This window comes from Castor canadensis, chromosome 9 (assembly GCF_047511655.1).
Source record: "Castor canadensis chromosome 9, mCasCan1.hap1v2, whole genome shotgun sequence".
NCBI classification, from domain to species: Eukaryota; Metazoa; Chordata; class Mammalia; order Rodentia; family Castoridae; genus Castor; species Castor canadensis.
In genome coordinates this window covers 118,806,006-118,820,255 of record NC_133394.1, presented here as the reverse complement: position 1 = coordinate 118,820,255, position 14,250 = coordinate 118,806,006, and the positions used below count along the sequence as shown (strand labels likewise).

Sequence of the window (14,250 nt, the reverse complement as noted above, 5' to 3'; positions counted from 1 at the left end):
TAAATTGAGGCAATGTAATTTGGTATGATTTTAGATAGTTATCCTAGAGTTTAGGATAGTGCTACAGACTGGCCAAAGCTATACTGTTACAGAAAGAATAACCTGAGAACAGTGCTCTAAGGAAGCAACATGAACACAGATCTAAATATGAAAGATCTGGTGGAAGAATGTTGCAGGTGGGCTGAATAAGTATAAAGATTATAAAAGTATAAGATTTGTGGTTGGAGAAGCAACAATAAAACCAGTGAACCAATGAAGGAAAGAGGTTAGGAAGGCAAAACATAGTTAGATCATGCAGGCAAGGGCTTCTTGGCTAGCACTTTCCAAAATGTGTTGTATATGTAAATCACCAGAGACCTTGTTAAAATGCAGACTCTAATCCAGGATGTTTAGGGCTGGGCCTGGGATTCTAAACTCCTAACAAGCTTCCCTGGAATGTAGATGCTGTTGTTCTGATGATCAGACTTTCAATGGAAAACTTCTAAGCTATAAAAAGGATGTTGAGTATTATTATAAATACAAATGAAAGCCATTAAAGGGTCTTGGTCATGGATGACATAATTAATTTACATTTCCAAAGGACTGCACATGCTGCATTGTATAAGGAAGTCTGTTTGTGAGAATGCATGGATGCAGGAAGCTAGTTAGGAGACTGCTTCAGTTAGCCAACAGATGAGAGTGCCTTGCAGTAATGTTGTCTCTGAAAGAACTCATGAGACATGGACGAGATTGAGAAGTATTTTGATGATAGGGTAAAAATACTGGATGAACTAGATGTTGATGTGAAAATAAGCGTAATCAAGATTGACTCTAGCTTATAGATGGAGCAACTGGGTTCTTTGTCATTCTTACCATAATGATGAAGAAATTTTGAAGAAGAATAAGAAGGATAGGGTAGAAATTAAGGGTTTTGTTATGGTAATGACAGTTTTGACCCTATCATATTAAAAACTAAATGGAGCTATTAAGTATAAGTTGGATATATATGTCAAGAGCACAGAAGAGAGTGTTCATTGGAGATGGAAATTTTGGAGTCATTAAATTTTAAAGCCATGTAATTAAATGAACTCAGCTAGCAAATGAATATTGGAGAAGATATGAGGCTGAAAAGAGAAGGAAAGACCAGATGAGGAGAATGAGAGGGAGCTTCTAGTGAGACATGAAAAAGTACAAGAGAGCATGACACTCCATAAGTCAAGTGAAGAAGTAAGTGTTTCCACACAACAGCTGGGAGAATTGGTGAAAGGAACCAAATCAATACCTCTAGAGAGGTCAAAAAATATAAAACTAAGAATTGGTCATTTGACGTAGCAAGACAGGTTGTCACTGATTTAACAAAGGTGGTCTTAGTGAACAGGGTGATGAATTCCTGACTGACTGCAAGAAAGAGAAAATAAGAGAAGATAAAGTGGAGGAAGGGAAAACAGACAACTCCTTCAAGAATTTTTGCTTTGGAGAATAGCAAAATGGGCCATACCTACAGATTTTTTATTATAATAGGAGATAGGTGAACTAAATCATTTTTATTTGCTGATGTGAATGGTAAGTAAACAAGATATAAATGGTAAGTAAACATATGCATAAAATATGTTTATGCATATGGAAGGGCTGGCTGTGTAGAGAAGAAAATTACAAAAGGAAGACAGAGCATATGATGGGTAAGGATACACATAGGTTGGTAAATATAGTGGTGGGAAAATAAAGTACTTTTGTTTAGATGTTTCTATTTTTCAATAAAATAAGAATCAACTAACAGGAAGAGGGACTGGAGATTTGAACAGAAAATAACTACTAAGATTTGGTCATCTCAATATAAAAACAAATTTCATATGAAGATGTAGTAGGATTCAAGGACAGTGCTGGAGAGCCATTTCAGATATGGCAATGTGATGAACAAGAATGAAGTGGAATTTCCTCTAGTAACATTCATTTAAGGAGAAAATAGTAAAGTTACTTAAGATACAAGCAAGGGAGGAGTTATAGTCATGGACCACAGCATGTAAACCAACTAAGAGGGAATTAAGAGCTTTAAAAAATGGTGAGTCGATGCATTATCTAAATGGGATAGATCAAGGAACAGTTGTTAAAATAGTGGATTAAAGGGGGTTCTTTGAAACTTGGTTAAATAAAACCTTATAGACCCTAACAGTGCTAAACTGTGCAATTTTTAACTACATGCACACAGCTTGCACAAAATTTCTCAAAAGAAGAACTATAGATTCTTATAAACAGCATATGTTTATTGACTTATGATTTCTCAGAAATATATCTATTAAGAAAAGCAGTATCCATCAGTGTAGCAATCACATCCCTTTTTATTTTAAAATATTTTAATGCACTATGGTGAAAAGCAAAACATCATTCAAACCAAACAGACCATTAGAGCACCATCCTTAAGTGCTGTTGTAACTTTCTGCTTATTATTCTCTCAACAGTAATAAAACAAAAATCATATCAACAAATTTCAATGCCAATAAACTTCTAGAATAATGTGAACAGCAGACAAATAGAATCTTGCAAATCCATCTCAAGCATTCTTTAGAAAACTGTGAGGAGGGCAAAAAGTCCATAAAGTAGGGCACAAGGGTAGGCAATGAGAAGCTGTTGTCCTTCCATGTCCAAGGCTGAAATGAAGATCTTGGAAGCTGAAAGACTACACCAGCCAATGATGACCAGGGCTGACACAGCTCCAAAGGTGCCCCTGTTGCAAAGACAAAGAAGATGATTGGTTTACTTCAGGCATCAGGAGAACAAGATGACTGATTCAAGCTGGGCACCAGTGGCTCACATCTGTAATCCTAGCTACTTGGGAGGCTGTTATCAGGAGGATCATAGTTCAAGGCCAGCATGAGCAAATAGCTTGGGTCCCAGTCTCCAAAATAACCAGCACAAAATAGACAGAGCAGGCGTGGCTCAAAGGGTAGAGTGCCTGTACTGCAAGCATGAAGCCCTGAGTTCAAATCCCAGTCCCACCAAAACAAACAAACAAACAAAAAACAGATGAGTTGAAGTTGCCTCTGAAGTGTTCATGGTACAATATTTTATCCCTATTTTCACCATTTGCAAAATGAGGGTGTTGAACCAAATGAATTGACAAGGCTCACACTATATTTGGAGCCTTCTTTGATTGCTACAGATTTCCTTCCCCTCTTCTTCATAAATTGAGTCATAATAATGATAAGAAAGACACTCTTTCCAAGTTTCTGAGATGGCAAAGGTTAACACAGCTTATGTAGAGAATTCACAGAATAGGATCACACATGTCCACTGGTCTTTCAGTGCATCTCTGGACATCCACTTTGTATATCAGCATGTGGATTTTTTAGAATTTCTTAATTCATCCATTCAAAAAGTCACTGTGGAGGCAATCTGTTTTTTAAGAGTAAATGGTCAAGCCAGGCATTGGTGGCTCATGCCTGTAATCCTAGCTAGTCAGGAGGCAGAGATCAAGAGGAAATAGTTTTTAAGATCCTACCTTGAAAAGCCCAAAAAAATAAGACAATTTGTGAAAGGTTTTTTCGAGAGGGTCTGACGAGCTATTTGCCCAGGCTGGTTTCAAACCAAGATCCAAATCTTAGTTCCTTATCTCTGTCTCCTGAGTAGCTAGGATTACAGGCGTGAGCCACCAGCACCCGGCCTATACTGTTCAGCTTTAAAGCAATGAGGTAACTTGATAAAAATTATGTAGTAAAGTGGGCCGCGAGTAAATCTTCTAACTCCTACCACAATGTTCTTTCTACCATCAAACTATACAGCCTCATCTAATAGTAGTTTGACTCTAAAGTTGAAGATTGTGTTACTGTGACCATGACAGAAATACCTACTTTAAATAATTAAGCCAAAACAAAGCAGGTGAAAATTTGTACAGTGTAGTTTATAATGCCTTAGATTGTTAACAAACCAAAATTATTTTTAAAGCACCTAATAAATACTATATTCATTGGTTTAATTAATGCCTATTAAGAATAATTTCTAACATGGTCTAATGTACATGTTTCCATGAACAAAAATGTAAAATTATATATGGTTAATTTTAAAGATACAGTAATATACCTTATAATTTTAATTTAATGGTATTAGGAGTCAAATGGGTTATTCCAACATAATATATTTTAAAGTAATTCTATATAGTCTGTTATGATTTAGATCTTAAATGTTCTCCAAAGGACTACATACTAAAGACTTGCTAGCCAGCCTGTGGCACATTCCACTGAGAAAGTGGTAAAACCTTTAGGAAGTGGGGCCTGGTTGGAGGAAATCAGGTCACTGGAGGTGTGCCCTTAAAGGGGACATGGGGATCCCTGGCCCTGTCCTCTCTTTCTCTTTTTTTTGGCCACCAAAGGCCCCAAAACAGTAAAACAAAATAAAATTTTCCTTTTCATAGGATGGGTTTCTCAGGTATTTTGTCAGAATGATGGGAAACTAACACATATCATGCTTTATAATTTCAGAGTGACAATCTGAAGTACAAGTTTCTGGTAATTTCCCCAGTCCAAATGTTATAGTTTTTATTTTTCCCTTAATATTTCAAAGTCATTTAAAACATCCTAAATCTCAAATTTGGTGGAAATAATGCTTAAAACTTCTAATTTTAAAATGGTGGATCATAATATTTTTTGCAAAAATGTCTAACAAAATAGATGTTGTAGAACCAAACTCTGTATTAAACAACACAGTAAATGGCACAACTTATTAAAGAAAACAATACACAAAATGTAGAATTTTTCAATGGATAAGACTCAATAGCTATAACTCATATTTATGTGCTCCATGTACCCATTTCCTGTCATCTTGTTTTTTAAATGCTGAGTACTCAGTGATTAAGTAAGGGTTTACTCCAAGGAATTCTCAAGGACATTGCTTTAAAAATGAGGTCATATTAAAATAAAAACAGCATGTCTTAATAATGTCATTCTCAATAATGTTATAAAACAATTATTTACTATTATAACAAACAAATGTATTAAAATCTTTCCTAAGCAACTTATTTTTGTATTAATAAACTCTTTGTATAATATTCTATCCCATGTAGCATTAACAACTTAAGACTGGATCATCCAAGAAGAAATGTAAGCCATGTCTCCTCTGGATGTAGAAGAACAAGCACTGAGGGCAAATGTTTATTTCCAAGTGAGTTTGGAACATAGCAAGTGACAAATAACAATGTAGCCACTTGCTTTGTCCCTCACTAAAGTGGTAGTGATATGCACATGCCCTGGAAAAGTGTCCTGCAGAAAATTATATCACCTGTGTTCTTAGCAACAATTTTGAATCGCAAATACTAACTGCATAAGTGAAGGAAGAAAATTTTTTAAAAAGTAGTATTGACTGAACATATAAGCTATAAAGTTCTCCAGAATTAATATCCTCATCAAGGTTCCTGGGAATTCTACGCTGCGAGAAGCCCAGCTGAGAAAGAACAGTTGCTTCCAGCCTAGAAGGCAGAGTGCCTAGAAGCTAAAGCAATTTGTCAGTGTTCAGCAAGCATTTACTCATCCAAAATCAAGTAAGTGAATTTTCTGTAGTTGTTATATTACCCACGACAATAGTTCAGACTGAAGAATGTGACAAGTTAAAAAGTGCCAGTTTTAAACTGGCACATGGTTTAATTTATTTTTTTAACTGTGAAAATAGGAATAACACCTGAGCCCAACTGACCTACTTTTCTGAATTTATGTGTGGTTTTTAATAGACATGGTTTCCCCAATTCCATTGACAAAATGATCAAAAGAGCTAAGTATTTGCACTGGTTTGGCCAGCCATAGCAATGACTGTGCATGTGGGGTCAATCACTGCTCACAGACACTTACTGCAATGAAAAGAAGATGGCACAGCTGGAGAGGATGACCATGGGGAGCAGGCAGTAACCGAGCACACTCGCCACACAGCCATATGATACCCTTGCAGAGCTCATCAGGTTCAGTAAGGCATGCATCCCAAGGCAGCCAATGGCACTCATGCCATACATGTAACCAAAGTGAACTTTTCCTGCCTGAAACAGTGCAGAGAAAACAATTTGAATGCACAAAAAACAGGAGAAGAAATCAGAACAACAACAATGCAGAGAACATTTGATGTTGCTCCATATCTTTGTTAGAACCATCATCAAGGAATTCCGGTGGCTGGGGGAACTGCCTGTAATAGGAATTCCAATCCTGAAAACAAACAACCTGACTACACTTGGGATCAGACAAGCATACTACAGAAAAGATGAAATACTACCAGATTGATATTTTTTTTACCATAGATTATCTATATGAGTACAAATTATAAAGCAGTATGTTTTCTCCCCACATTTGTTGAAAAACAGAATGATTGAATAAAGGAATAAAAACCCAATTTAGTCCTGGAAGTTTATAAGGCAGATTAGTAACACTGCTATTTTAAAATTTTGTTTTAACTTCTAACAAAACTTTATAATTGAAATAGAAAGTAAACATTCTATTTTTTAGACTCAAATTTTCAGAATTCTCCTGGAAAAATTACCTTTATTACCATATCTTGATTCAAAATACTTAGTACTCTTGTAATTTTGCCTTTTGGTTTGTGATGCTAAAGATCAAACCTTAGGCCTCAGCAAACTCATAACTGAGCTACATTCCAGCTCTTAATTTGTTGAGATAAGGTTTTGCTATGTAACTCCAGCTGACCTTGAACTCACAATCCTCCTGCCTCTGTCTCCAGAGTGCTGGGATTACAGATGTGTACCATCATGCCTAGCTACAATTATACTTTTATATTCCTAATGAACACTGCTTTTCCAGGTCACACTCAGAGCCCTGCCTGAAAAGTTAAATGGAGCAATAGCTTTGTACCACTTATTTTCTTGGTGTTAAGGATGAAAATAATTTGGGAGTGTTATAGTTTAGGTAAGTGTCCCCATAGGAATATGTATGTTAAAGGCTTAATCATAAGCCTGTGTTACTGTTGGGAATTGATGGAGTCTTTAAGAGTTGGGGGTCTTTTGGGAAGAAGTCAGGTCACTGGTTGACATGTCCTTAAAAGGATATTGAGACCCTGGCTCCATCCTGCCTCTCTCTTTTTGCTTCCTGACTTCCATAATGTAAGTAAGTAGCCTTCTCTGTCACACACTCCCTCCATGATGTACTGTCTTGCATAGGCCCAAAGGCAATGGGGCCAAGTGACCTGGACCAAAACCCCTGAAACCATGAACAAAATAAACTTTTCTTCTTAACAGGTTGGGAAGAATAAATAAAACTCAATTTATGTTGAGTGACTGAAGCTGTTTTCTTTGGTATGTCTTCTTCAACCTAACTAAAGGAAGCCCACGAAAGAATTGTGTCTTATGCTAACACAAATCATAAAAATGGGAAGTATGTAATTATGAATCTTATACCTTCAGAAATAATAAGCTGATTTGGATATTGATTCTGGCTTTAGTTTTGCTTTCATTACTACAATGACCCTGTCATTATAGATACCTACAACACAGTTAACCTAGCATCAAATGCATTCAGAGTTAAATTGTTCTTCAATTAACATACAGTTGGAATTTTTAGAGGGCTGTTATTGATCTAATTTATCATAATCAGTTCTGAAGTTAGCATATTGAATGATAAAATCCAAGTGATACTATTATGTAAAAAGATTCAGAAAAAAATATTTTCACATATTCCCCATAACTTCAGAACTAAAAGGATTCCAATTAACTCAAATAAATCCCCTTTGTCTTGAAGTAAATGAGGAAAGGAAGGCATAGAAATGTTAAGGCAAAAGTTCAAGATCCGAGTTAGTGGCAGTTAAGGATAGATCCAATTTTCTCACTTCCACTTCAGATTTTTTTTTTTTTGCCTAAGTTGCTTTGTATTTAAAACATACGGGAGGGTATATCCAGCTAATAATATACACCCAAGAAAGACCTTAATTAGAGTGAGGCTATCCTTTAAAGTATGGTAACAGTAATATTTTCTACAGAAACACAAACAGCTGTTATATTACAAATGAAAAAGAAAGTTAACATAGTAAATTGTTTCTGACTTTTTGATTAATTGCCATTGTCTTGCTTAGTGGCCTAATCTAAGATTATCAAATCATTGTGACAAAGAGAGATGAGGAGTTAAAGAGTAAATGAAAACTCTAGTTGATAATGTTTGATTTACAGGGTATTTGAATTTTCTGTAGTAGAAAGAAGATACCACCTTCGTACTATTGTATTGTTATCACTGTGCTATTGTGCTGGATAAATATGATGGATTATTGACACAGTTCCATACAGAAACTAGATTACTATCAGTATTTTGACTGGTATTATAAAATTAATAAATGGGATGTGCAAGTTTACTTAGTTGCAAACACACTTTAAACCACCTTTGATCATCACAGCTACATTGGGGGAAAATTTTTTATGGAAAGTAGATACAAGTATTATGGGAAAGAAGAAAATGACTATTGTAAGAATTTTTCTCAAAATCTTTGATTTTCCCTGCCAAGTTTATCTCCTGTACCCTAAGGAAACTATACTTTTTTTATCTTCTGTTTTCAATCTAGTGTTATTTCCTTCTTGGTATAAAATCATATCCCTTTTCTCATTGTTACTTTCTTCTTCCTTTTTTAATTGAACATTTTTCTGAACTATGAACTAAAATATCTTCTAAGCTTAAGTAGAAATATGTTTTTTCTTTACTTTTTTGATGACTCTTAATATCATTAATTCTAACTATAAAGAATAAAAGGACTCACACAAAAGTTATATGCTGAAGTCAGGGAGAAAATGCCATCATGAAAAGCAGAAAACGAAAATTATAGGAAAAGCATATAAATTGATTAAACAGATCATAGATTATCATTTATTCATAGTAGCCTAATCAGAAACAGGAAGACCTACCTTAGATATAACAAGATGTTAGAAATACTCTAGAGATATATTATAGCAAAGAAAATAATGACCAAAGAGAAATGATTTATCCAGTGTCACAACAGAAATCTCATAGGAAAAAACAAGAATAAAATTTTAGGTCTTATATTTCCAAATCCATGTTTTCTTAGTAAAAAGAAAGACATATATAATCTCCTGCTTGGGTGAAAATTTGACTTGGTGGTTAGAGTTTTTAAATAAAATTTATATTTTTTATTTTTTTTGTGGTACTTGGGTTTGATCTCAGGGCCTTGAACCTGTTAGGCATGTACTCTACCACTTGCACCATCCCTCAGAACTTAAATTTATATTTCTATTTGTTTTAATGCATGATGGCAAATTCTTTTGGCCAGTATAGCTTCTTAAACAAATATGTATCTCTCACTAAAACAAATGAAGTTGTGAATTAAACAATTTTCACTGTATGAAGCAACATACTTTCTCCACTATTTACAAAGATCTTTGAAAAACTGACACTGGTAAGGACAAGCATTAAAATCTGGTGTTTCCTTACTCCCATTAGAATAGCTAATGGGAACACCACCTACAACAAATGTTGGCAAGGATGTGGGAAAAAGGAACCTTCATACTCTGCTTGAGGGAATATAAGCTAGGACAACCACTATGGAAAACAGTATGAAGGCTCCTTAAAAAACTAAAAATAGATCTGCCATACGATCCAGTAATAAGAAAATTTTAAGTAAATTTGCTGGGTGCCAGTGGCTTACGCCTGTATTCCTAGCTACTCAGGAGGCAGAGATCAGGAGGATCATGGTTCAAAGCCACCCTGGGCAAATAGTTCATGAGACCCTATCTCGAAAATACCTAACACAGAAAGGCTGCTGGAATGACTTGAGGTGTAGGCCTTGAGTTCAAGCCCCAGTACCACAAAAACAAAACAAAACAAAACAAAAAGACCATTTTAAGTAAATTTAAATGTAGTTTGAACATTGAGAGACTTTGAACAAAATAACCTCCTTCCAGATTGAGTCTGCAAAGAGTGGTGATGCTCTCAGCAGTAGGTGGTGAAAGGCAAAGTAGAATTTAGTAGGCAGTCATAAAAACAAAAACTCATCATCATAATCTCAATTATGTAGCTACAGATGACTCCTAATCATGCTTCGCAAAGGAGGACAAATATCCAAGTGCTAGAACTCTGGTGTATACTTGAACTTGAATTGGCCTTCAAAGCAGTTTCATATTCTTTGGCAAAATAAGAGCAACAGAAGCAACAACAGAGATACCTGGTGTTCATGTGTTTGGTTTAACCATTTTGGGAAATAGATACTTGGTGATGAAAAAAATGGCATACATCTTTAAACTTTTTATTAAAAAATTTCATGTAAAAGCAATTACAGGAAACCTTCAACTTTAGAATACAACCTGGAAAATAGAACTGCAGTTGCCTTTTATTAAAACCATATGTATGTTTGTTTGTAAGGGGCTGGTTGTGCAGTTCAGTTAGTTGTGTAAGACTTCATGCCGTCATTTGTCTTTCTGTTGCCTTAACTCATGCTTAAATGAATTTGAATGAAATAGTACCATTGTTGTTCTTGATAACTACTTTTTTTATTTTGTTATAAATTTTCTAATGAAACTTCAAAAAAAAGAAAATGTGGCATTTATATACTGTGAAATTTTACTCAGCCACAAAGAAGAATGAAATATTGTCATTCACAGGTAAATGGATGGAACTGGAGAACATCATCTTAAGTGAAGTTAGTCAGGCTCAGAAGGTCAAAAGTCTCATGTTCTTATGGTGTATGATCTTAGGATTATGCACCAAAAACAAATGCGACAATACTATGAGACACACACTAAGGGGAGGTTATGCATGGGAGGGATAGGGCAATAGACAATAGGACAAAGAAAGATAATAAAAATTTGAATGTGGTTGATGTGGTCACAATAAAGGAATGAATACAGAAATTTTAAAATAGCAGGGACTACCATGGGAAATGAACTAGGGAGGAATGAAGAGGATTGGTGGAAATGAACCACCTGGGGATGTAATATATATACTCATGGAACCAACACAAGGAAATCCCCTTTGCAGCTATCTTTATCTCAAACTAGCAAAATGCCATGTTTCTCTTTTTACCTTTTACATTTATTCTTCTACAAAATCAGAGAACAGGTAAACTCAAGATGGTGGATAGCTGACGGGACCCTGAGACTTGACCTGCATGATTTCGAAAAAACACTCCAGATTTTCATGGCAGCAAAGACTGGGTAATACTGTTTTTTCTGCCAACATATAGGGAGCACATGATAGTCTATTTTCTGTCTGGGAACAGCTGGGAGCAGGGTCTAATAGCCCCCACCAATCTGCTGCTTTTCTTTTTTTCTTTCTCTTAGTTCTTTCTTGCCTTGGTCAGTAAAGCTGAAAAAACTCAGAGAATCACAGAGACCTGCAAGCATCTGGAAGTACCTGGACCCGTCATATACTCAGAGACACAGAAACTCCTTATACTGTATGTCTCAGCAGATCTCTCTCCACCTTAAGTGTGTCCACAACCTTGCCAAAAATAACACAACACAGTGAACCACAGAAAGAGAGCTGCAGGCATCTGGGAAGACTGGGACCTACCAAACACAAGAGAACAAAAAACCTCTATTGGCCACCTGCCTGTGTTGCCCTGTAGAGCTGATCTACTTTTAACCAAGTGAATCTGCTAACCCACCTGGTGAGTACAACACACTGTTTGGGAGGGAACCAAATATTCTAGCACAGCTGGGGAGCCAATTGCACTCCCTCTGTTCAAATATATGAAGGGAATATATCCCTTTTGCCTAGGGGGAAGAAGCAGAATGTGGAGCTGAAATGGCCCCTGAGGGATGGAGTGACTCAGCACCCACCATGGAGAAAGCCAGGCACTGCTCTGCCCTGGAGAAATGGGGAGCAAGCTGAAACTAAGAAAGTCTCATCAGGAGAATAGCTCATCTCTAACTCACAGGCTTGCCCTGTGAGAGGAAGCAGCTGGTGACTGCTCATTTACCAAGCCCTTATAGTACCATTTCTAAGAACCCACTTGCTCCAGAGGGCCCACTCCATTAAGGACGTCCTGACATAAAAGCCAGAACTGAGTGCCCCCAAAGCTGTCCAATAGGGAAAAGCAATGGTCATTGCCATGCAAACCAACATACCAACCTTAAGAAGAGACACTCTTGGCCAAAGCCCCTACAAAAAATAAAAGTGTCACCACCTCAACCTAAAATCAGAGGAGAGTCCAGAACATTCATTGAACTGATATAGATAAATGTATCTTTTTAAAATTTTACTTTTATTGTATATTATTGTTTTATTTTTTTTACATATTTTTAATTTTAACTTTTATTTTCTTTGTTTTTTTCTCCCATCTTACTGTTACCTATCTCCTTTCTCCATTCTGTCCTAACACTAACTCACTCAACCCTCTATTGTCCCACTTTCCTTTCTCTTCCCTAATTTTTTCTTTCTCATCTCTGTCCATCTTCACCCCCTCCTTTCCCCCTTCTCACCTTTCTCTCCTCCCCTCCCACTACCTCAACCTCCTCAAAATGCACCACCCACTGAATAATTTATTATAACAACTTTACACATTAGCCAATCCTTCCTATCTCTCAGCAACCGCTTATAAAAGCACCCTCTTCCATAATGACTGAACTACATCTCAACACACACTAGGGACTTAGCATCCTAGAACCTCCACACCCTTCCTCCCATTCCCCCTTTCTGCTCCTTCCTCCAGCAAAAGCTCTTTCAATACCTTAGAATCCACCTCTATCCAAAAAATCATTATCCTCCAACTCTCCAGGGCTAACAGATAATATCACCAAGGGGCTCCATACGTATTTTGTAAATAACTGGTCCAGCATTGAACCAGTGAATTTGCTATGTCTAATTTATACCACCTAATCAGGGAACAGAAATAGCACATCAACCTACATAATGACTAAGCCAGTTATGGCACAGTAATTGTGTCAACAGGAAGATAACAGTTGATTAAAATCCCCAATTAGCCACTCAACAACATAGGAGCACAGCACATCATAGAAGCATTGGGAGAAAAAGAAGGCCAGAAAATTCTACCCCCAAAAGAACAGCAATTCAATAGAGGATATAGTGGGAACTCAAGAAAATGAATACCCAGTTTCTGACCCCAACAAAGTAATGTTAATTATGACCAATGAGCCAAATGACATCCATAAGAAAACCTCTCAAAGAGGAAATAATGAATGAGATCATTGAGATAGTCATGGAGAAGCTACAAGACACAATTAAACAGAAAGTACAGGATGAACTCAAGACATCACAAATAAAAAACTTGAGAAGACACAGAAACAACTAAATGAACTTAGAGAAGACTTGAACAAACTGAAACAAAAGAGGCTACAAAAAAAGAAACATATGAAATGAAGAAGACAACAGAAGATAAGAAAGAACTTAAGAAAGAAATGGAAAACCTCAAAAAAGAATCAAACAGATACCCTGGAAATGAAAAGATCCTTAAAGCAAATAAAAAAAAAAAAAAAAACAAGGAGAAGCCACTCCAGAAGAAAATGTGGAAGACAGAATCTGAGGACTTGAAGACAAAATACATAGTAAAGGAAAAAACAGAAGACTCTTAGACAAAAGATGCAAAAGCTGTGAAAGGAATGTTCAACAACTCAGCAACTCTATCAAAAGACCAAACCTGCAAATCATGGGCATTGAAGAAGGAGAAGAGGTACAAGTCAAAGGTATACTTAATATATTCAACAAAATAATATAAGAAAATTTCCCAAATCTTGAGAAAGAGTTGTCCATTTAGGTACAGGAAGCCTCCAGGACACCAAACAGGCTTGACCAAAATAGAACAACTAACACAGAGAACAGGGAAAGAATATTGAAGGCCATAAGAGAGAAAAAACAAATAACGTATAAAGGTCAAACCATCAAAATAATAGCAGACTTCTCAACAGGCAAGAAGGGCATGGAGTGAGGTATTTTGAGCACTGAAAGAAAACAATTTCAATCCTAGGACATATTACCTGGCAAAACTACCTTCAAAATTGGTAGAGGAATAAAAGTCTTCCATGATAAACAGAATCTAAAACAATATATGACAACCAAGCCACCACTATAGAAGATTCTGAAAGGAATCCTACACACAGAAGATGAAAACAAACATGACCATAAAAGGACAGGAAGTATTACAACTTATGAGAAGAACAGATAAGTTCTCAGAGCGTAGCATTGAATTGGATACATAAACATAAATTCTTAAACAACAAAAACAATGCAATGACAGGAATCACCACATACCTCTCAATACTAACCCTAAATCTCAATGGACTCAACTCCCCATCAAAAGTCACCATTTGGCAAACTGGACTGAAAAGGAAGACCTGAC

General features: G+C 36.2%; 1 protein-coding gene across 3 annotated transcripts in view; it reads right to left on the bottom strand.

The window, feature by feature from the left end:
- Positions 1-2,291: 2,291 nt before the first annotated feature.
- Positions 2,292-14,250, bottom strand: part of Yipf7 (Yip1 domain family member 7) — a 38,787-nt gene continuing 26,828 nt past the window's right edge. The window contains exons 5-6 of one of the 3 annotated variants that reach the window (XM_074042336.1): positions 5,811-5,992; positions 2,292-2,701 (exon numbers count right to left, since the gene is read on the bottom strand). In XM_074042336.1, coding sequence (XP_073898437.1) covers positions 2,539-2,701; positions 5,811-5,992 — 345 coding nt within the window. In that variant the 3' untranslated portion in view covers positions 2,292-2,538. Of the gene's footprint in view, positions 2,702-5,810; positions 5,993-14,250 lie in introns of those variants that run through there. The other 2 variants (XM_074042340.1, XM_074042338.1) reach the window with 2 other exon arrangements.